At 35.2% G+C, this 25486-nt stretch overlaps 1 protein-coding gene and 1 pseudogene across 4 annotated transcripts in view; one reads left to right on the top strand and one right to left on the bottom strand.

Moving 5' to 3' along the window:
* Positions 1-25486, bottom strand: part of AP3S1 (adaptor related protein complex 3 subunit sigma 1) — a 75621-nt gene that overhangs the window by 41688 nt on the left and 8447 nt on the right. For all 4 annotated transcript variants that reach the window (XR_012921724.1, XM_076008294.1, XM_076008296.1 and 1 more), the window contains exons 2-3: positions 11488-11579; positions 8228-8339 (exon numbers count right to left, since the gene is read on the bottom strand). Coding sequence is in view for 3 of the 4 variants with exons in the window: in XM_076008294.1 (XP_075864409.1) it covers positions 8228-8339; positions 11488-11579 (204 nt within the window). In the remaining variant the exon portion in view is untranslated. The remainder of the gene's footprint in view (positions 1-8227; positions 8340-11487; positions 11580-25486) is intronic.
* On the top strand, positions 20636-21619 carry LOC105870835 (AKT-interacting protein pseudogene; annotated as a pseudogene).

Genomic DNA, 25486 nt, shown 5'->3' with positions numbered 1-25486 from the left:
GTAATTTGCCCAAAGTTATACAGCTGTCAGGTGACAGAGCCAAGATTCCAACCCACACCATCTGACTCTGAACACCAATTTGACACCATGATGCCTCCCAAGAGGACCACTGAGATGGCAATAAACATGCAAATTAGAAAAGTAAGTATCAACAGGATTTATCCTGAATAAGTCACAATGTAAATAACTGAGAAGCGATTGTTATCTTTCCAATTTTTGGAAATTGGACTTCTCAACCATGAAAAATAAGATAGGACAAAAATTTTAGGAATCCTGAATAATTCTAACAGTGTCTAATTCAAACTATTTACAGAAATTTATTTTTTTATTTCTCACAAATTATATGAAAGCAAATCTTATTGCCAATGGACAGTTTCACATATTCTAATAACACAGTATGGTGTAGGAAGCAGAATTTTCCTAAAGTGACCCTGGACATTCACTCTGGATTGCCTGGAGAGTAAGCCTGATGGGCCAGGGCTCCCTCTTTCTCCAGCTGGAAAAATTGCACCAGAACCAGAACACATCTTCCCATAGGACCAGAGGTTTATTTCTCCCCAAAAAGGGAGCTGCAGCTTCCCACAATCCCCAAGTTCTGAACAACTAGTTTTACCAGATTAATCTTACAAACAAGTGGTAGCCAAACCTTGATAGCCCAATGCTATTTAAATAGCATATCTGTTACCTCACTGACAAGGGTACTTTCAAGCCTACCTTCAGAATAAAGGAGAACAATGATTGGGGGAGACCTTCACTGCCACACTGCTGCATGCATGTTCAGTACATCAGCAGCATCTACATCAGCATAATTTGCTATGCAATAACAGGAAGATCGAAGGATCTTTCTTCACTTAAGTATTTTCAACTTACAAGTTTCCCCAATTAAGCTTATTTCTTATCACATAAATGTGTCACCGTATAAAATTCATCCCAAACCATTACACAACACATAGGATTAAAAGATTCACAAATGCTTCTAAAATGAGAAAGTTAGAAAGATACAAGGATTTCTTTATCTAATTCAGTCTGTGTATGAAACAATGAAATAATACTTTAAGGGTAAGCTTTAAGGGTAACATTAGCTAAAAACCACTGGTTACTACATGTGATTCATATAGTCATGGGTTTCATGTACAATATCTTTTTTTAATCATCTTACCTACTCTATGGGTTGCTATTATTGTTACTCCCAGTTTGCAAATAAGAAAAATTAGGGTCAAAGAGGTTAAATGATTTGCCCAAAGTTATAAAGCTAGTGTACAGCAAAGCCTGAATGGTTTTAACCACTAAGACATACTATATTGCTTCAATTCACTGATCTTTCTAATAACCTCATGAGGTCTGTAGGCAGCATGTTAAAACAAACATACTTAACAGGTGAAAAAAAACAAGGTCTATAAATATTAAATAACTTGCTCACTATTAAACCAAATTAGCATTAGTAGACACAAGTAAAATAATTCCCAAAATCTAGTCTAACAGTACTGTAATAATAATGACAAATGTGATATATGGAGCTCTAGTTTAAATACATATTCTAACACCATGGTCAAAACACATCTTTTTAAACCTAAAGAAAAATTTAGCTGTTAGTTCTCGATTTTTTTCTACTAACTACAACTGAACAAGACTGATGCTGTGATAACTGTTACGTGTGATACAAAAAATTATAACAGGAATTTGGAATTATTCATTGAACTTCTATGTCTCCATTATCAGCCTGGCATAATAAACTAATTGAGGACAATATGACTGCTTATAAATAACTCAAACAATCCAACATTAATATTTAATGAATTTCTATTCTCACCCTGTAAATATTTTAACACTTCCAAGAAAGATATGCTACAACAGAAAGAACTCTTTAAAAAGCTAGTTTATATTAATTCTGAAATCTGCTTATATGGCAGTTAATATCACACTAAAATATTATAATACATATCAAGAACAAAAAATGTTCACTTTTTCCCCCCCAATTTACAAGAATTAAAAAGGGAAACCAAAGAAAATAAAAGCTGATTATTCAACCGGGTGACATACTGGTATAAATTCCATATAGTATTTACTAATAATGCCTTCTCCCACATTTTATATAAGATATAAAGTCAAATCTGGGATATTTGCATACCTTAGAAATACTACATATTTACATAAAATTATATGCTTCCAATTATCATTGGAATGGTATCATTTTTAACATTTCAAACATCAAAATAATAAACATGTTTAGTAGTTATATATTGATGTTAGGTTTTCTTGATCTGTTCTCTAAAGAATACACAAGATGCAAAGGGTTTTGATCTAAAGTCTCTTGGTTTATAATTTTCAACTTTTACTTTTTACATTAAAGTTGCCTTTCTCAAAACTAGAGGATGAACAAATTAAGAAAATGAGTTCTAAATAAACTCTGAATAGCTGTTTGATGAAACAGAAGCAGAAACAATTAAGCTACTCACTTCAATCTTTGTTCATTCAACCAATGTTTTTAAAGTGACTGACTCATGCACGCTCAGCACTCCCTCTTAAGTATTTAATGAACTGTGGTAACTGAAGGCGAAAGACAGCAACTATAGAACTTCCAACATGTTCACAGGAGTGACAGACTTAGTACCTGCAAGGTAAATTACAGAACTTTTCTGTTTTGTGACATAACAGATCAGCATGTGATAACTCAACAGGGTCTTAAAAAACAGCTCTAGCCTACTTTAGGAAGGGGGAAATGATGCAATCCTGCTGAAACCCTCTTTTCTGTACCTTATTTAGTATCAAAACAAATTATCCACTATTGAATACTAATGGCTAAAAATTTTGCAAAATACAAGAGACAGCTTCTACTTTCCATGAGCACATGATAGAATTTACTTCAGATACAATGTAGGATATTTGTTGTTTAACAATTCCCCATCTAATTTCTTTCTGAGATATAACAACTATTCTCTCATAACAATTAAGATCAACTACAGCATCAAAATAATAATCAATGATGATGACTTAATTTCAGGACACAAGTGCAAAATACTTCAGATGTACCTCTAGGAAAATTCACACTTATTTCAATCTTTCTTAATTACAATATTTCTCCTCAATAAAATATTAATAGACTGAGTTCGAAAGGATACACTATCTCCTATTTTTCCTCCTGTAACTCTAGTAGCTAGCACAGGTAAATAAAAAACAGTGTTTTAAAATGTAGCGTGTATGTTGACCACTCTATTCAGTTATGGATAACCAAGAGAGAACTAACACAGAGAGAAATAGTAAAAATTTTTTTCTATGAAAATACGAAGTTTCCTTAACATAACAATATAATAAATTAACTATTCCCCTATATGGGATAAACCAAGAAATGTAATTATATGAACAAAGTTAGAAGGCAATGCAATATACAGTCCTGATCAACGCTTAACTGTTACCAAAAGTAAAATTTGGCTTCTTTCTTTATTACAACAGCCTTTGGGAAAACAAAATAAAACTTAAGAGTGTTTCCCAAATAGTCCCCCAGGGAAAGTGAACATATATCCAAGGGATCTTGGGGCATATTTACCTCAAGCTAAAAATTTCTTTATCATCTCCTCTTAGGGCTTTAAATGTTATAAAAAATTTGTATTCTACCTCATAATACATACATGTTTATCTTCATTTCTTCAGCATCAAAGAAATCAAAGAAAAAAGCATATACCAGAAATGTTTACCATGATTACTTTGTGGTTTCATGTAACTGGTACCTAGCTCCTCTTAGAAACCTAGTTTAAGATTTACAGATGAAAAGTCATATGGCATATTGATAGCACCAATGATCAGTTATCTTTTTTGACTTAATTAATAGTTTTTATTTCTAAAGTCTTAATCTAACCACCGTACTCAGAATTTATTACCTAAGTTTTCTGCTTTGGTTAATTTCTTATCTATTCTATAATGCTAACTAGAACTCAAACCATGACTCCTTCTTGCCAATTTCAAAAACGCTAAACTTGTTCTACAAAGAAAACTTCCTTTTCATATGTAGCTTTCTCCAAGTTACAACTTACCTACACCATGTCCCTATGTTTTTACACTGTCCAGAAAGAGAAAGAAAACATGAATTCAGCATATTCCCTCATGATAGTCTTAATCCAATATAATTATTTGTAGCAACTACATTTTAAATTGTGATAGTTACATTTTTTATAGAAGTATTGCATATTGCATACAAAAAGAAAGTATAAAAATAAGAGTATATACAGCTTAATGATTTTCACAAATAAAACACTGCAATGTAATCAGCACTCAGAACAAAAACAAACAAAAACAAAATGTTACTACCATGTAGTAACTACTGTATTTTATTTTTCTAGCTAATTCTTCTTCTAATAAATCTTTGGGCTCTGTTGTCAGTTCTTTTACACAGAATGCTAAATACAAGGAATTGAATTCATTCATTCACTGAATAATTATCTGTTGAGGACCTACTATATGTCAGGTGCTATGCCATGCTATGCACTGGGGACAAATAAGTGAATAAAATAAACAAAAATCCTGGCTCTCACAGAGCATATATTCTTATAAGGGTAAACTACACTAAATAAGTCAAATATATAGTATACTAGTGATAGGCGCTAAGGAAAAAAATAATAAAACAGGAAAGAGGTTAGAAAATGTCAAAGAGAGAATTTTTAGAAAGAATGACTAGAGAATACCAAATTGAGACGGTAACATCTAGGTCATGATCTGAAGGAGCAATGGAGCTAGCCATGGGAATATCAAATGGAGCAACATTCTAGGGGCAAAGATAAGCAAGTACAAAGGCTCTGAGGTAGAAACATGCCTGATATATTTTTAAGGAAAGCAAGGAAGCCAAGCAAAGGGGAAAAGAGTAGAAGATGAAGATAAGTAATATGGGTGAAGGAGGGGAGTCAGATCATGTGGGGCTCCTGGGTCATTGCAAAGAATCTGGTTTTTACTCTGTGTGAAAAGTGAAGTCATTGAAGAGTTCAGAATGGAAGAGTGAAAGATATAAAACATTTCAACGGTATCACTCTGGTTGTTGCATTAAGAAAAAGACTAAAGGGAAAAAAGAGTGAATGCAGGGAGACCAGTCAGGAAAATATTGTAATAATCCATGCAAGAGTTGATGGTGGTCTGGACCAACGTAGTACCGGTGGAAAAGGCAGTAAGTGGTCAGATTGATATATACAAGAGGATTTGCTGAAGAAGCCTAAGTGGGGGTCAGAAAATGAGAGTCAAGGATAAATACCCAGGTTTTGGCTGGTCTGGCTCAACTGGAAAAGTGAAGTAGTCATTAATTGATATGGGTAAGATTTCAAGTACAGATTTTCATGGAATATCCAGATCTCAATTAGGGACACATTAAGTTTGAGGTCTTTAGTAGATATCCAAGTAGAGATGTCCAGCAGGCTAGTTGGGTAATCAAGTCAGGAATTAACAAGAAAGGTCTGGGCTGAAAATTCAAATTTTGGAGTCATCATTATATAGAAAATATTTGGTTAAGATCACCTAGCAAACGAAGAGAGTCAAAAAGAGAAGACATCCAAGGACTGATCCCAAGGGCGTTATCAACATTTAGAGGTAGGAGAGATCAGAAAACCAAAATGAAGTAACTGAGAAAAACCAGGCAAATAAGTTGTCCTAGAAGCCAAGTGAAGAAAGTATTTCACAGAGAAGAGCATTCAACAATCAAATAAAAAGGACTGTTGCGAACCCCTGGATTCAGCAGCAGTAAGGCTGAAAGCCTGATTGGCATGGGGTCAAGAGAGAAAGGGAAAAGAAAAATTTGAGACAATCTGTACACTTTTTAAAAAAAGTTTTTGTTATAAAGTGAGGGAAAGAAATGAGCCAGTAGAGAGGTAAATAGGGACAGGACTTTTTTTGTTGTTGTTAAAGATGAGAGATCATATTGTAGGCTGGTAAGAATGATCTAGAACAGCAGTCCTCAACCTTTTTGGCACCAGGGACAGGTTTCCCAGAAGACAATTTTTCCATGGACAACTGGAAGAGGGGTGGCGGAGCTCAGGCAGTGATGCAGGATGTGAGCGATGGAGACTGGCTGTAAATATAGATGAAGCTTTAGTGGCCACTGGCTTGATGCCATTCACCTCCTGCTGTTCAGCCCCAACCCTACCCCCCATTCCTAAATTTCATGGAAGACAATTATTCCATGGATGGGGGTGGGGTGGGATGGAGGGCAGCAGGGCTCTGCAGCCCAGTTCTGTACCGGTCCTAGGTGCAGGGGCTGGGGACCATAGATCTAGAAGACAGGAAAAAATAATGACAGAGAAGAAAGGGGGAGAATTGCTAGAACAATAAGAAGGTGGAAACTAGCATATAAGTGGATTGGCTGGCCTTAGCCAGGAGAATGGTGAATTCATCCCTCAGAAGATAAAGTAGAGTTCATAGGCACAGCTGTAGACAGCTAAGTAGATAATGGGAGCCTGCAGAAGTTCTCTTCTGATTGTTTTAACTTTCTCTGTGAACTAGGAAACAAGGTGCTAGACGTGCTAGAGGTTTGAGGAGGGAAGAAAATGCATCAGTAGTCATGTAAGAATACAGAGGAGTAACATGACCAGGGAAATAGAAAATGATTCCTGGGTGGCATTAAGGACTCACTGAATTAAGGGATCATGATTTTAAAGTGAGACCAATAAGGATGGTTACATTTTCCTCTAAGTATGTTCAGATATATGGGTCCCAGCAAGGAGTTGAACATATACAAGGCTATGAATATGATGACTGACCATGGAATTTAAGCTGGATAAAGAACATAAGATATCAGCAGGATAAATAACAATGAAAAAATTATAGATTTTAAAAACTGAGGGTTCCAACAGGCCCAAAGACTTTTTGGAATAATAGAAATAGTGATATGAAAAAATAAATACAGAAGAGAGGAAACCATGAAATTCAGATTATGGAAGAGTTACAGTTTGGATAAAAATAAGGTCTAGGAATGGGGAGGGTAAAATTCATTGGGGGAGAGGAGTTTCAAATTTGAAGACATCAGGATACTGGAAGAATTATACATGTGAACAATAGAATCACTATGAATTATGAAACAAGTAATATTAGAGTGAATGTCAGTGAACTAAGAACCAAAATCTGTTAAGAGATAATTCTCCATGGATCTATGGTTCTGAACAGATTGTGAGCAGAGGCACTGAATGTCTGTTTTGGACTGTCTTTTTTGGCATGCTTATATAACAAACAGCACAGGAAAATGGTGTCTTCCTCTAGAGCAAAAAACAGGTTTACTTATACCCTTGGAAGAAAGAGACAGTCTCTTCTTCCCAGGCAACTTGGACACGCTTAATATCCATTATAAAAGATTCTAGCTCCCTAAGCCTGGGGTTCTTTATCTGTAATTCAATCCACCATATATGCAAGTATCACGTGGTCCCCTTCACATCATCCTTTGGGAATTGGAGAACCAGTGCAGGCAAATGCTGTTACATCGGCTAATCATTTTGCTTTAGTAAAGGTCCTTTGCCTCTGGCCCAAAAGTCTCCTGTCTTCTGCCAGTACACATGAAACAGTGGCAGGTTAATTTATTAGCTTGGAAGTAAATTCTCAAACCCTTCATAGTTCTTAAAAAAATCTCCAGTGAATGGGAGATGGGGAGCAGAGATGACTGTAACTACATGGATAGGAAGTGGCATTTTTATAATATGAGAGAAAATTTAGATGCGTTTTAGAAGACAGAATGGTCTGAAAAAACACAACGAGAAGCCAAGAGAACACCTCTGGACTCAATGATATGAAGAAGCAGGAGAGAAAATGGCTACTACTTGAGAGGGTTGCAGATAGTATCATCAGGAAAGCAACTTAAACTTAGAGCAAAAACAGTGAAGCAATATTAACAAAAAGGGTTGAAGATGAAAAGGAATTTGCTGATGACTGACCTTAAGTTCCAGGGATATTATGAAAGATATTTAGAAGACAGGGAGAGTTAGGTTTTAGGGTCAGATTTGAATACATGTGGTAAGACACTCATGAATCTTGGGCCCCAGGAATAGGAAAAAAGGGCATGATGTAATTAATTTTGATTAGTCTTAATCAGATTAGTTTACTTATTTCTATATTCCTTGTCTCCCTTTTATCCATCATCTACTATAAAACACTTTATTTATTACCAAACAAAATATCATTTTAGAAAATTTAGAATATGTAAGTTTTCAAAAAACATAAACACCAAACTGTTATTTAAGATTAAAGTAAGAAGCAAGGGTTAACTTACTTGAATTAGATCTAAAATGCCAAGTTCACTTTCTGAAGAATCCACACAGAAGACAAAATATAACGTTGCATAATGTCTATAAATTAGTTTGTTGTCAGAGCCTCCAATTAATCTAAATGACAAAACAAAACAATTGGAATGTTATGGTAAACAAAATGCAAAACATTTTCATTAGTTCAAGCAAACTGACAATTTGTTTAAAAACCTTTTATAAAACAAAAGGTGACATTTAATGGAACAGTGTTCGAATGAACTTATTTCAGAGACTAAGTAAATTAAGACGACTATTTTCTTCAGAAATGTTAAGTAAAAGACACTGTTTAATATTAGTTTATACATTCATTAAACTATTTTCTGAGTAACTATGTGCCAGGCACTGATAGTGAGGAAGGAACAACAGATAAATAAATAAGAAAATTATCAGATAGTGGAAGGTGCTACATAGAGAATCAAAATAAGATGATGCTATATTGATGGGTTTGATATTTCAGGTTATTAAGAAAGAAGGACATTTTGGCTGAGATCTGATAAGGAGCTAGCCATGAAAAAATTTAGATAAGAGCATTTCAGGCTAAGGTAACAACTAATAAAAAGGCCATTTCATCAAGAACAAAGTACATATGTTCCACGAAGAAAAAGAAGACCAGTGGACAAGAAAAGATTAGTAAATGATGAAGTCAGAGAATTAGGCAGAAATTAAGTCATAGTGCATTTGTAAGTGCTTATTAGATTTAACTCGTTAGGTCAGAGCTTAAGACTGATTATCAACTAGGAAAAAAAATGACATTTCTTAAGTTTTGGACAGATTTACTATCAAGATCTCCAAAAATACATTATGTTTTGAAATATAAATGAAAGAAAACTACGCTAAGTGATGCTCACTTCTTCCATTAAATACTTTGATTTACATTGACTGGAATTTCAGCATCTTTAAAATAATAATTGAGGAATCACACCAAATATCTTATATTTTTCTAAACATAGTTTAGCTATTTCATAGTTAAGTCTACAATAATGAGCTCACCTTCTCAAGACTCCAAGCACTAATATACTTTAAAATCAAGGCTAAATGTAACCAAAGCTAATTGAACAAACAGAATCTACCTCTTACTCAGTAAAAGTAACACTAAACTTACAAGTGCAGAACAATTTCTGTAAGTATACACTACTTCCATGTTCTCTAATACTGCAGTCCCCAACCCCTGACCCATTAGGAACCCGGTGTGTATCACCTGAGCTCCACCCCTGCCACCCCCCACTTCCATGAAACCATGAAATTCAGGAACCCAGGCCACACAGCAGGAGGTCTGCAGAAAAACTGTCTTCCAAGGAACCGGTCCCTGCTGCCAAAAAAGGTTGGGGACCACTGCTCTAAGCAAAAGTAGAAATGATCTTTGAAAAGATTTAAAAATTCCTAGTATGCTAGATACTTTTCTAGAAAACAAATTTAATTAAAAAACATATACATGCAAATTTTAGATTCTGAAATTATATTTATAGACTATGATCGCAACTGTTACTTAAAAGATAAAAAGAAAACAAATAGCAGGTTTTACTTCATTTTGAATCAGCAATTTAGTGATTATTTTAAACTTTGCTTTGCATTGCTTTAAAAGATATGACCAAACCTCTGAAAACTGTAAGTTTCTAAAAGGTCATTAGTGTTATTTTTTAAAAAAGTAAAGATATTAATGTGGTAAGTACATATTTTGCCTTTAAAAATATAATGTTATCTTTATGCTATAGTATAATACTGATACAAATTCTTGTATGGAATGCAATACACCATATAAACCACAGAATTTTAGAAATCTGCTTAGTCCAAATATATATCATTTTACAGAGGAGGACACTGAGGTCTGAGACTTTAAGTGACCTAAGGACACCAGCTTGTTAGCAACAAAACTAGAACTGACTAGATGTGTAGTCTCATCTAATACAATATTTGCTTTCAATTTTTTACAAGGTTAGAAAAAAACAATCACAATTTCAGCTCATAATTTCTAGTTCAAACAGTACCCTAGTTAAATCAATCAGGTTCTTGCATAACTACTACATGCAATGCACTGTGCGGGGTGATAAGTTTCCAAAGAGATAAGAAATTAAGGGGCTAGGATGAGAGAAAGTGATAGTAATGGCAAAGTTAAGTTAAATCTGTATAATTAAAATTAAAAAATAGAAGCAGGTATACTTGTCTCAACTATTAAATTAAGGAGCCTTGAATTAATAGCAAAGTTTATGAGTTATAAGTGTGCACTGAACATTTAAGTGCAACACGATATAAGAAATGCAAGTAAGCATTCTACAAGATAAAAAGTAACTTATAATCATGGGTTCCCTGTTATCTAAACTATTTCTCATGCTATGTATCATACACATTAAAATACAGAGAAGTCTAGGTTTTTATGACTAATCTGTGATTTTCATAATAAGTCTCAGCTACAGTTTAGTTCTTGAATTCCCAATGAGGAAATATCTTTAGTATATTAATTATATAAACAGGGGAGAAAACATCCTTGAAAACATGTGAGAGCCAACTGTCTTAACAGAAACTATTAATTTAAAAGTATTTAATTATAATATTTGGCAAGCTAATTATAAATAATTTTTATTTATTCATTTTAAAGATAGAAAAATCAATTAGATGAATTCTATATAGGTGTATAGATACATAGATATATTTGAAAGACTTCAGTCTTGTTTGCAATATTAATATAAAATATAATCTAAATTTTCATAAACATGCACACTGTATAATACTCTATAGTCTTAAAAAGAATGAGGTTGCACTAGATGTGTTTATATGAAAAGCTTTTCAAAATATTAAGTGAAAACTAGCAATATGCAAATGAGCATCCTTGGTATAATCTCCTAAATAAAATTTTTTAAGGTTTTACTTTAATATGTCAGTCAATGCAAAATTAATTTTCTAGAAGGATACACAAGAAACTGGGAAGAAAGACTAAGGTTGGAAGAATCTTATTTTACATTTTATACTTCCCTGTAATGTTTCAGTTTTTACTATATGAATATATGGCCTTTATATAAAATGTCTTTACAAATTGGTTAAAAGGAAAAAAAAAAGATTGCATATCTTTAAAAAATTCTTTAAGTTAAGATTTATAGCTAACATAGATGGCAATTAATTCACCTAATCCAGTTAATCAAAACTAGAAAGCTTTTATCATAAACTGATTAAACAGTATATATTTTAATCATATAGTCAAAACTTAGAAATGTCTATAAAATGCTTTACTTACAATCCTCCTTCTAGGAAATTACAAACATTTTCATCTCTCTTAGATACCAAATGGAAAGTCTCCCTGATGATCTGCTGTTGTGTATCTTCACTCTGAGAAAGAATAATTCATATACATTAGGCAGGTTTAACAGCATTTTTAAATTTTTAAAAATTTTTAAATTTTTAAAAATAAAAGATAGTAATATCTGTCTGGGAAATCCCTCTAAGAGAAGAGGTCATTGGAGAACTGACTTAAATTATACCTTACAGAAGCAAAACTCAACATTTTTGATGGAAGAAAAACCAAAATAATGCTTTATAGTTTACCACTGCAATAAAGGTAACATTTTTAAGTTTCAAAATCTAACAAGAAAAAGTATTAGATGAATTACATACACTAGTAAAAGGTAAACTGCATAAAAGAGAAACTAGATAAAGTCCATTGTTTTACAAATGAGCAAACTGAAACACAGAGAGGTAAAGTTATAAATAATTCATGTAGCTAATCTGTATCTGAATGGAAGAAAGATACAGAAATTTAGAATTAAGTTAAATCTTTACTAAATGCAGATTGAGGTAACAGTCCATCCATCTTACCTGTCTTTATATAAGCATGACCTAAAACCAAGAAGTGACTCAATAAATATTTATTAAACTCAACTAAGCAATTCATATCCCAGTAAAATTTGGCTTCCCAAACACTATAATAGAAAACTGAGAAAAATCATGAAAAGGAATTTCACAACAAAGGAAATATGATGATCACAAACAAATGAAAAGATGCTAAGCCTCAACAGTAATTAAGTGAAATATTAATATAATTAAATGAGATAGCTCCACATGTATATTAGCAAAAGTATAACAATATTACAATATCAAATGTTGACAAGGATGTGAAGCCACAGAAACTCTCATCCCACCAGTGGGAGGAGGGTAAAGGGTACAAATGAGACAGAGCAGGGACCCTTCTCAGTGGTCTGCCTCTCCCTACTCCCAGCACAGGAAAAGGAAAAAATTTGAGTCTCTTCAAGGGAAATTCCAGACACCTACAAAGCTTTGAGAAATAAATGAGCAACGTGATTGATAAGCAAGAAGACAGTAGTCTCCCAAGCAAATCAGAGTCACAAGGAATTTTAGCTCCCTATAGAAACTGAAAGATAATATCTTATCATACGTTCTTGAATAGTGTTTCAGAAACCCGGACCCCTACCACATGGAAAATGCCAACTGCTATCACAAGAACCTCAGATTAGGAGTAACTGAGTACTGAACTTGGACTGCTCTTCTTCATTCTGAATTTCTTCCTGAAGGACCTAGAGAGTCAATCACAGGCCAAACTTAACATTCTTTCTGATGATCTCAAGTTTTTAGACAAAGCCGTGTTTCCTTAACCAACTGCAAATCAAAGAATCTCTGGATCCACCTAAGACCTGTAAGCCTCCATTTTAAGATATCTTGCCTTTTTGGGCCAAACCAATGTATAACCTCCATGTATTAGTTTACAATTTTGTCTGTAATTTCGGCTTCCCTGAAATGTAACCCTGACTTTAAAAACTCTTATTTATAAGCCATAGGGGAGTATCAGGTCTTAAGAATTAGCTGCCCATTCTCCTTGCTTCGTACCATGCAATAAATGCCTTTCTTTCTCTCACTGCAAATCCTGGTTTGCTTTGCTGCAACTGGTGAGCAGACCCAAGTTCAGTTTGGTAACAGTCACTTGCAAAAAGTTTTATTAACCACCACTTTCACTCCTATATACTATTCTAAACCATATGAAACCACTGTGAAGATCAAAAACAAATGAACACTGGTAATTACACAAACATCTGACCCCTGAATGATGTGGGGAGTTAGGGACTCTGATTCCTCACACAGTCAAAAATTCACGTATAACTTTTGACTCTCCCAAAACTTAACTACTAATAGCCTACTGCTGACTGGAAGCCTTATAGATAACGTAAATGGTCAATTAACATATATTTTGTATGTTACATGTATTATATACTATATTCTTACAATAAAGTAAGCCAAAGAAAAGAAGACGTTATTAAGAAAAATCATAATGAACAGAAAATATATTCACTATTCATTAAGTGGAAATGGATCATTATAAAGGTCTGCATCTTTGTCAGCTTCAGGGTAAGTAGGTTGGGGAGAAGGATGAGGAGAGGTTTGTCTTGCTGTCTTAGGGGTGGCAGAGGCAGAAGAGGTGGAGGAGATGAAAAGTGGACGCAGGCACACTCAGTTTAACTTTACAGAAATACATCATAATTTCTTTTTTGCTTTTTCATTTCTCTAAAAATGTTTCTATACATTACCAATCTTTCTCCTACAGTTTGCTTTAGTTTCAGTGCCCATATCATAGAAAGGTCAGTGTTACAAAAGAAGTCAAATGTGGTTTTGAAAAACCAGAACCCTCTGCTAATGTCAATTTCTTTTCTGGTATTGTTTCTTCTACATTTTCTTCCTCATTGTGTGGCACTGGTTCAGAAGCACTTATGTCCATCAAGTAGTGTTCTGTTAACTCCCCTGGTGTTGTGTCTATAAGCTCTTGAATTTCTCCAAGATCCTTATCTTGAAACCTTTTACCCCCTTCCTCTTTTTGCCATATCCATAATCTCTTTCATGATTTCCTTGATTGGCTCTGTTGTAAGTCCTGCAAAGTCATGCACAATATCTGGGCATAGTTTTCTCCAGCAGGAATTTATTGTTTCAAGTTTGATGGCTTTCATGGTTTTTTCTGTAACAATGATGGCATCACAATCCTTCTACACTTTCACAATATTCTATTAGGGTTCTCTTCAATAGTATTGACAATCCTTTCCATAGAATACTGGGTATAATGAAACTTAAAGATCCTTATGACCCCCAATCTATACACTGAATTAAAGACATTGTGTTTGGAGGCAAGTTGACTACTTTGATGCCTTCAGTGTTGAATTCATGGGGCTCTGGGTTGCCAGGGGTATTGTCTAATATCAAAAGAATTTTAAAAAGCAATCTCTTACTGCCAAGGTACTTCCTGACTTCAGAGACAAAGCATGAATGTAACCAATCCAGAAAAAGGCTTCTTTCTCTCCAGGCCTTCTAGAACAACCAAGAGACCAGCAGCTGGTACCTCCCTTTTGGCTTGGTGATTAGCAGCTTTTTAAGTGCAGTCCTGACCATCAACTTGACTGCATTAGGCACAAAACAATAAAGCTGGCCTATTTCTTCCTGCCTTAAACCCTGGTGCTCACTTATCTTCCTTACTAAAAAGATGTCCTTTTTGGTTATTTTTTCCAGAACAGGGTACTGCCCTATTAAAATCCTGTTTAGGCAGATGTCTGTTCTCCTGATTGGTTTTCTTAATGACATCTGGGAACTTATCTGCTGTCTCTTGGTTGACAGAAACTGCTTCTCCTGTTATCTTGACATTTTTGAAGCCAAGCCACTTTCTAAAATTATCAAACCATCCTTTGCTGGCATAAAATTCTCCAGCTTTAACTCCTTCACCTTCCTTTTGCTTTAATTTGTCATATAATGACTTCACCTTTTCTCAAATCACATTAGAATCTACAGGTATGCCATTCTTACAGCAACCCTGCACCCACAGAAAAGCTGCATTTTCAATATTGGATAAAAAGGTATTTCACAAAATGTGCAAGGTTTTCATAGCTGCTGGCATAGCTGCAATGATGGCTTCATGGATTTTCTTTTTCTACAATGGTCTTTATGCTGTCTTCATCTTGAAATGGCGGGCAACAGCACCTGCAGATCTCAATCTAAGGTACATATCAATCAATTCAACTTTTTCTTGGGATGTCATGATTTTGTTTCTTGGGAGCACTTTGTATGGGTCCAATGGTGTTATTCAAGGTTTATAGTATTACACTAATCATGATGAAAAAATACACAGGAACCTCAAAAGATTAGTTTTTACTGTGATACATGTTTTACTGGAGAGATAAACTGCTCATGTGGAGATGATTAGCACTTTAAGAAGAAATGGGCAAAACTTGCTCACCGCAATAGTAACAGACGGTAGCTACAAAATTATTACAGTAGTACAGTATGTACTACAGTTAGTTTTATGCTGTTTGTACTTAATAGTACATCTTTACCTTTGTTTGCATTTCTCTCAAGTGAAATGGCAACATGTATAGTCTGTGTGACTAACTTTTGATAAATTTTAACTTTTTATAATATATTTGTATATATTTTTGGTAGTAAATGATAAAATAGGCTAGTATCTACATGTTTTATGCATTTATGGCATAACTTTTTCTTAATTTTTTCAAGTTTCACAATTAAAAGTATGAGTTCTGTTCTAATTATGATGGTAAATTAAACATACATCTGCTTTTGCTGCCCACCCAAATCCTAAGTAAGACAATTTTAAAGGCCTTTAAAAAAAAGCATAAACCCATAAGAAAAAGTATGAGTTCTGTTCTAATTAAGATGGTAAATTAAACATACATCTGCTTTTGCTGCCCACCCAAATCCTAAGTAAGACAATACTAAAGGCCTTTAAAAAAAAAAAAAAGCATAAACCCATAAGAATAAGGAGAATGAGAAGAGAAGCTAAGAACAACACAATTTTGAAAGTGATTGAATGAGTGGTAAAGTATTAAGTAGATCTTTAAAAATTTAATCCTAAATTGGTTGAGAGGAAAGTCCAAGAAATAACTCAATTGGTATCACAAAATAGCCAAAGGCTCAGGAATTGATGCTTTTTAGCTACTTCTGGAAGTGAGGATCCAGAGAGGAAACTAAAGTAAGGACTGACTAAAAGTCTGTTTAAAAAGCAGAAGGATCACTAAATTCCCTCAATCATCTCCAAGAAAAGTCTGTAGGCTTATTCTTAGAGAGAGACAAAATGTAAGATCTTTGGAGAGCACGAGGTAACTATGGTAGGCTCACCAAAAGGACAACACTCTAATCCCTGGAACCTGTAAATATATGCCCTTAACATAACAAAAAAATGAAGTTGTTAGAACTCTTGTAAAAAAAAAAAAACATAACAAAAAACCTTCAAAGATGTGATTAAATTTAGGACCTTAAGATGTGGAAATTATCCCAGATTATCTGGGTATTTCTAATCTCATCAACATGGGCACACAAAATTAGAATACATTTTCCATTCTCCTTTGAATTTAGGTAGAGTCATACAACTTAGTTCTGGCCAATGTGATTGGTAGTATGCCAGAGATGGCACAAAAGCCTATTGGGCATATCTCTTTCCAATTCTGCATTCAGTAACAGCATATCGGTAGCCTGAAATTGGTCATGAGGGGATATATTTATACCACAGAGATCAGCAAATGCTACAAATCACAGCTTTTTTCTCCCAGATGAGCAGGTTGTTAAAAATATACCATCCAAGCCTCACTCATAAAAATTCCTTCACAATCTTTCATGCAAGCTAGATACAAAAGTTCCTTTGACGCCTTCTCAGGAATGATAGACAAATGCTCACATGGAAGGTTCTAGCTGATCAAGAACACAAACCCTGGACTTTATGTGACTGAGAAATAAACTTTTATTGTGTTAAGTCATGAAGATTTGAGGGATTGTGGTTAGAGCAAATGCAGTTCTTATACTACCTAAACTGCCTAGCCAGATCACTTCAAGTAATGATCACAGAGACAACCTCTAATCACAGATTCAGAACTTCCAATCAGGTTTCAGTACACTATTCTTAGATAGGAGCAGTAAACCAAGCATTACTGGACTTCTGAAGACAACACTAACATAAAATAGGAGGAAAAGCAAGTCAAACCAAGTAAACAGAAGAAAATTTAAAAATATAGATCATCAATATCAGAGTGGTAAAAGCAGATAATGTAACTATGAAACAACAATAGCATACTATAAAACAGTAAAATTGAGAAATAAAAAGGGAGCTCATGGAACTTAAAAATATGAGGAGAAATTTCAGAATTCAGGAGAAAAACTGAAAAATAAAGTTAAGAAAATATCCAGGAAATAGAGCCAAAGGGCAAACAGACAGAAAACAGAAGAGAAAGGAAAAGAAACAGACCAAAGAAATACCTCCCCCCAAAAAAAAAATTCAAAAAGAAAATAGAAAACTGAGAAATATCCCCAGTAGAAAGAACAAGAGTTCCCAGAATAAAAAGGGTCCGTCAAGTACCTAGCACAATTAATGAAAATGCCATCCATGGCAAGGATCTGTGAAACTTTAGAAACCCTGCAAAAAAATAGGAGTCTATAAACCAGAACATAAAAATAGATCATACACAAAAAATAAGTAATTAGAATTGCTCCAGATTTTTTGATAGCAACACTGGAGACCAAAAGGTAATGGAGCAATACAATAAAAATTCTGAGAAAAATTATTTCCAACCTAAAATTCTATATGCAGTCAATGGAAAGTTATAATAAATCTTTTTAGGGATGCAAGGTCTCAATAAATCTACCTCCCATGACCTTTTCTCAAGAAGCTACTGGCTCCACTATCATAAGGTAATATACAAACAAACAAACAAACAAAAAAAAAATCAAGCAACAAGAGATCTAACACAGGAAACAAGTAAAAGGAATCCCTAAGACTAAGACAATAAAGATCCCAGCATGACTGACACACAACTGGTCCAAATTGGTCCTGGTCAAAAGATTCCAGAAGAGATTTCTTTAGGAATATGAAACTGATAAAAGATGCATATGATTTAGACAACTGGAAAAGATGCAAATTAATGGTAAATAAAAATTAGATCAAAGGAAAAGGTAATATTCATCTTCAAGGAAAATAAAATGTCAGGAAAAGAAAAAACTAAGCACTATTTACATGTTTTAGCCGAGGATAGTGTTTACATATAATAATAAATTAATGCAAACACAGAATATTGATCTAATCAAAATCATGAAATAACTCTGAAGAGATCTCAATAATCATTTTCAGCAGAAGTTAATAGATCATGTCTACCAAGTAAAAAATCAGGCAGTAAAACAAGCATGTTGTTTGTACACATGTATGTAAATACCAAAATAATCAGCTAAAAGTAGTTACCTGTGAGAAGGGAGAAATGAGGGAATGTTATTTTTCATAGGAAATCTTAAAGAGCTATTAGATTCTTTAATGTGTATATATAACTTGGATAAACTAACTAAAAATAAAGATGGAAGGGAGCAGAGCATGGAATCTGCACTCGGACTATATGGGTTTATTCCTCCATGTACTCTGATAACTGTGTGACTTTGGACAAGGGACTTAACCTCTCTGTGCTTAATGGAGTTGTTATGAAGATTGAGTTCATATACATAAAGCTCTCAGAATACCTGGCACATAATAAGCATGCATTATCGCTAACTTTTTTTTAAATATCTTCCTCTAGGCCTTATCATAAGCTTATATAAGCTCTAGAATTCTAACGATAGTGTAAAGATCTTATAGGGAGTTTTCTTTTGAGGAAAGTTATCTTTTTGCATTATATTATTGTTTATCAACAAATAGGTCAAACATGCTAAATTTTATGTTTCATCATTTTGGCAATGAGAAGAACTTCTCATAGGAACTTCACCACTGCCACTTGGAATCTTCTCAGAACGCTGGCAGTACTCAACTAAGAAAATCAACATAGGTAATTACCAGGGGATGGGGGATGGAAGAGTAGGAGGAGAGATAGAGAAAGGGAAGATGTAGATCAAATGATACAAAGTTTTACCTAGACCTGAGAAATAGTTTTAGCCATCTATTGCACTGCACAGTGACCACCGTTAATAACATATTTTATTTTTCAAAACTGCTAAATGAACAGACTTTTAACATCCTCACCACCAAATAAATAAGTTAGTGAGGTGATAGATATGTTAATTAGCTTGACTCAATCTTTCCATAATGTAGACATAGATCAAAACATGACACTGTACCCCATAAATATACATAATTATTACTTGTCAATTAAATAGAAATTAAAAAGAAGAAAATCAATATGGAAAAGAATGCCTTAAATTTTTAATCAAACATCCAAAGTCTGAGCTAAGATTAAATAAATCAAGTCTGCTGGCATTAGACCATTGCCCTTTCCTTAACAATCAATTTAACTTAACATCGCTCATAAAGGGCCCTAGGACTTGATTCAGGCTGTTTGGATTTCCTAATACTGCAGTTTCATAAAGGAAGTCAAAAAAGATACATTTCAGTTGGTCACAACTCCTAGATTACATCAGTCTAAAGACAATTAGAATTACATAAAGGCAATGACTTTTATGATTTTAAATACTTTCTAATGCATTAATGAAAAATATAAACAAACTTAAAAAATTCAGAAATCTAATAAAACTTTCTCTTTTCCTATATTCCCTTTCTGTCCTTATGTATATGTCATAAAAGCCAACTTAAAAAAATTCCCTCTAATTAAACAGAAAATGTTATATGACCTCATCATTCTTAAAAAAGATTTAAGAAATTTTTCCTTAAAATACATTTATTCACACGGATGGATATAAAAATATAGAGGATTACCATGATAAAAGAGAAATAAATCCTTTTCTCAAAGCTTATGATATCGTACAAGAAACAAAATATAAGTTGGGTGTAGTGGTGTATGCCTGTAGTCCCAGCTACTCAAGAGGTTGAGGCAGGAGGATTGCTTTAGGCCAGGAGTTCCAGGCTATACTGTGCAATGATTGCACCTATGAATAGCTGCATTCCAGCCTGGGCAATACTGCTAGAGCCTCTCACTTTAAAAAAAAAAAAAAAAAAAAGACATAAAGTATAGACATAATTATTTTAAATTTTTATTAGGGTTTTATATTTTGCCTTTTTATATTTCAAGAAGAAATAGAAATCTTTACAATAAAAAAGGGCAATTTCTGACACAAGAACAGTACAAATAATATACTATAAAAAATCAAGGGGAGCCAGACCTGTGGTGGCACTTGCCTGTAATCCCAGCTACCTCGGATGCGTGGGCAGAAGGACTGCCTGAGCCCAGGAGTTCGAGGCTAGCCTGGGTGACATAACTAGCAAGACCCTGTCTCTAAAAATAAAAATAAATAAATATTAAAAATTTTATTTAAAAAAAGAAGTATAGGAGGGCAGGGCAGGGCGGGGGGAAGCGGTCAGGGGCCGGCTGGCGCAGCGGCAGGAGACGCAAGAGATGCTGTCCGCCGCAGCCGGGAGCTCCGCGTTGAAGGCACCAGGCTGAGGCGCACTTGCCCGGCAGGCTGGTAAAGTGAATGCTGAGGACAGAAGAGTTTGATGACACAGACCGCTGAATTTCTTTGTTTGGTGTACAAGTTATGAACCCTTTCTGGAGCATGTCTATAAACTCTGCACGTAAACGATCTGATGGTGAAGAAAAGACATTGACAGGGGACGTGAAAACCAATCTTCCGCGAACTGCGCCAAAGAAACAGCTGCCTTCTATTCCCAAAAATCCTTTGCCCATAACTAAGCCTACGTCTCCTGCCCCAGCAGCACAGTCAACAAACGGCACGTATGCTTCCTACGGACCCTTCTCCCTGGAATACTCTCTTCTTGCAGAATTTACCTTGGTTGTGAAGCAGAAATTACCAGGCGTCTATGTGCAGCCCTCTTACCGCTCTGCATTAATGTGGTTTGGAGTGATATTTATACGGCATGGACTTTATCCAGACGGTGTGTTTAAGTTTACAGTTTACATCCCTGATAACTACCCAGATGGCGACTGTCCACGCTTGGCGTTTGATATTCCCGTCTTTCACCCGCTAGCTGATCCCACCTCGGGTGAACTGGATGTGAAGAGAGCATTTGCAAAGTGGAGGCGGCACCATAATCATATTTGGCAAGTATTAATGTATGCAAGGAGAGTTTTCTACAAGATTGATATAGCAAGCCCCCTAAACCCAGAGGCTGCAGTACTGTATGAAAAAGATATTCAGCTTTTTAAAAGTAAAGTGGTTGGCAGTGTTAAGGCATGTACTGCTAATTTGTTTGAACAACCTAAAATAGAAGACCCCTATGCACTTAGCTTTTCTCCATGGAATCCTTCTGTACATGGCCAAGCCAGAGAGAAGATGCTGACTCAGAAAAAGCCTGAAGAACAGCACAATGAAAGTGTTCATGTTGCTGGCCTGTCATGGGTAAAGCCTGGCTCAGTATAACCTTTCAGTAAAGAAGAGAAAACAGTAGCAACTTAAGAGATGGTGAATCTGGTGCACCGTGCACTTTCCTGCTGGACTGTGGCCTAGTTAAAGCTGACCAATGGCAAAGGTCTGCCGGAAGAGTAAAACTGTGTGAATAGTGACTGATGATCAGTGTTTTCCATGTACGCATAGGTTCTAACAGTAGGTTTTGGAAACCTTTCTCTAAGTAATACATTACTTCTGTCAGAAGTGTCTTAGGGTGGTTACCTAGTTCAGTACTCCAAATTATTGGGATCCTTGAGGCTTAAGTATTTTTCTGAATATAATGCTAAAGGTAAGTGGCAGTCATTTAAACTAATAGAGCAGACAGACTTCAACACTATTTAATAGTTTTTAAATCAGTGGTTTCACTTGTATGTTAGGAAGCGGAGACGAGAGGTATGGAGAAAGCAGGTTCCATAACTCAGCACTTTTAAGTGGAAGATGTTTGAATCTCAGTCTTCAGCCTGGTGTCTTACTGATTTATACACTGTTATCACTGAGAAAGATATTAGTCAAGTAAGAAGAAACCAGAATGCTTGTTCATAGTTGTTTGTTTTTTTAAGCAAATTACTTACTGCATTTTTATGGCAGGAGGGAGAAAAAGTGTTAAAATGGTTTCTAATGAACTCAGATATTTAAATAAAAAGAAGAAGTATAAGGAGAACAATCATTTTGAGCAGATATTGAGGAAGGACCTTAAGAATAGGTAAAATTAAAAAATACAGAGAATTGGGAATATGAAAATATATGACACTATAGGAAGAAACAATTTGGACAAAAGCATGGATCAGAAAAATAAGGGAATATTACTCATATGAGGAATAATAATTAGTTTATTTTGCATTAAAAGGAAGAGAAGTCTGAGGACTAGGCCTCAGAGTACTCCAACATTTAGAAATCAAGAAAAAGAGAAGGCCTCAGCAAAGAAATCCTGTCAGTATGCTTTTTTGCCAGACTCTCCTAAGTGAGAAGTCTGGCTAGAGACTCAGTGTGCATGGGCAGGCCTCCCTTTAGCCTGAGTGGACAAAGAACCAGCAGTCAGGATGGGGGTATACTTATACCCCAAACAAGAAGAGACCAGGGTACCTATAACAGTAACTTTATTAGCACTCTCCAATATATTTCATTAAATTTCTTTAAAGAAGAATCCTCTGGTATTTTCCCTCATAATGTATTAAAAATGCTTAGCACTACGAAGAAAGTGCTAAATAAATGGCAGCTATTATTAACATCCTAAACCATCATCTACCATACTGCTATTTTTTTTTTTTTTTTTTGAAACAGAGTCTCACTTTGTTGCCCAGGCTAGAGTGAGTGCCATGGTGTCAGCCTAGCTCACAGCAACATCAATCTCCTGGGCTCAAGCGATCCTCCTGCCTCAGCCTCCCGAGAAGCTGGGACTACAGGCATGCACCACCATGCCCGGCTAATTATTTTTTATATATATATATTTTAGTTGGTCAATTAATTTCTTTCTCTTTTTAGTAGAGATGGGGTCTTGCTCAGGCTGGTTTTGAACTCCTGACCTCAAGCAATCTGCCCGACTCAGCTTCCCAGAGTGCTAGGATTACACCCCTCCCAGGGGTGCCACCACGCCCTGCATTACCATACTGCTTTGATTTGAACGTCCTCATGAATGGATTAATGTCATTATTGCAGAAGTGGGTTCATTATAAAAAACAAGTTTGGCCCTCTCTTGCTCTCTCCCAACCCTCTTTTCTCATACATCTCTCTCTCTCAATCTCTCCATGCTTCCACACTTTTGCCATATGATAACACAGAAAGAGGGCTCTTGCCAGATGCCTGTGCCTTGATATTGGACTGCCCAGCCTCCAGAACCGTGAACCAAATAAATTTCTGTTGATTACAAATCACCCTCAGGTTTTCTACTATAGCAGCAAAAAATGAACTAAGACACACATTAAGATGTTTCCCAGTTTCAGTGGCAAAAAGCATATTATTTTATTTAAATAACAAAAAGCTAAGATGGTAACAAAGTTGGAAATATTTAAAGAGAATCTAAAGCATGGCAGCAGCTGGAAGGTCTGAGAACTCCAAGAACATGATAAAAATTGGGAGAAAAAATTGGGGTAAAGTACCAAGGCAATTCAATGGGGAAAGAATAATCTTCAACAAATGGTGCTGGAACAGCTAGATATCCACAAGCAAAAGATTGAAGTTGGATCCCTACCTCACACTAGATATAAAATTAACTAAAAATGAATCATAGACCTAGATGTAAGAGCTAAAGCTAGAGTGCTGTGGCATCAGCCTAGCTCACAGCAACCTCAAACTCCTGGGCTCAAGTGATCCTCTTGCCTCAGCCTCCTGTGTAGCTGGGACTACAGGCATGCGCCACCATGTTGGCTAATTTTTTCTATATATTTTTAGTTGGCCAATTACTTCCTTTCTCTTTTTAGTAGAGACAGGGTCTCACTCTTGTTCAGGCTGGTCTCAAACTCCTGACCTCAAGCCATCCTCCCGCCTTAGCCTCCCAAAGTGCTAGGATTACAGGCGTGAGCCACTATGCCCAGGCAATAAAGATGTTTTTAAAAAGATTAATTCTTAAGAAGTAAAAGCCAGGGCAAGTTTTATAGCTACATTTTCTCCCAAAAGAGTCTCCTTATGGAACTCTTCTCTGGAAGTCTTAAAGGACTTCAAATTTTACAATAAGAAGGAAGTACAGGCCGGGCGCTGTGGCTCACGCCTGTAATCCTAGCTCTTGGGAGGCCGAGGCGGGCGGATTGCTCAAGGTCAGGAGTTCAAAACCAGCCTGAGCAAGAGCGAGACCCCGTCTCTACTATAAATAGAAAGAAATTAATTGGCCAACTGATATATATATATAAAATTAGCCGGGCATAGTGGCGCATGCCTGTAGTCCCAGCTACTCGGGAGGCTGAGGCAGAAGGATCACTCGAGCCCAGGAGTTTGAGGTTGCTGTGAGCTAGGCTGATGCCACGGCACTCACTCTAGCCTGGACAACAAAGCGAGACTCTGTCTCAAAAAAAAAAAAAAAAAAAAGAAGGAAGTACATTCCAAAACAGGGCCCACATAATTTCAACAGTGGGGCCTTTGAGAAGAAAAATAAGAGACAATTCATTGTAAGGAAATACAAAGAGTATTTGAGAACAATCTCTGGAATGTTCTAAAGTCCTTTGGCTACATGATCTTCCAACAAGGGATAGGAAGTAGCAAGTAGTAGTAATGACAGAAGTAATTGTTATTATTAATTTAGGTAACAATTACTGAGTCCTTATTATGTGCCAAATTTTATAAGTATTTTCTTATTTAATCTTCATCAAGAAAACCTTATTCAAAATAAAAGTCCACAGAAGACTGGTTAAATTATGTTATACTATACAATTAAGTATTAAAAAATGAATTTCTGGATATGACACCAAACACATGGGCAACAAAAGAAAAAATAGTTATGTTAAACCTCATCAAAATTAAAAAATTTCTGTGCACCACAGGGCACTATCAACAGAGGAAAAAGGCAACCCATGTAATGGGAGAAAATATTTGCAAATCACAAAACCAATATGACACTGATATTCAGAATATATTTTAAAAACTCCACAACAACAAAAAGCAAACAATTGGATTAAAAAATGGGCAAAGGACTCAAACAGACATTTTTCCAAAGATATACAAATGGCCAATAACACAAGAAAAGATGCACAACATCACTAGTCATTAAAGAAATGCAAAGGGAATGTAAAATGATACAGCCACTGTGGAAAAACAGTATGGCAATTCTTAAAAAAAAATTAAACATAGAATTACCATATGATCTAGCAATTCCACTTCCAGGTATGTATCCAAAAATAAAAGTAGGAACTTGAACAGATATTTGTACATCTATGCTCATAGCAGCATTATTCACAATAGCTAAAAGGTGGAAACAA

Source organism: Microcebus murinus, chromosome 11, assembly GCF_040939455.1.
Source record: "Microcebus murinus isolate Inina chromosome 11, M.murinus_Inina_mat1.0, whole genome shotgun sequence".
In the NCBI taxonomy this organism is placed as follows: domain Eukaryota; kingdom Metazoa; phylum Chordata; class Mammalia; order Primates; family Cheirogaleidae; genus Microcebus; species Microcebus murinus.
Note: the sequence above shows the minus strand (reverse complement) of the source record. Positions and strands in the feature narration are given on the sequence as shown.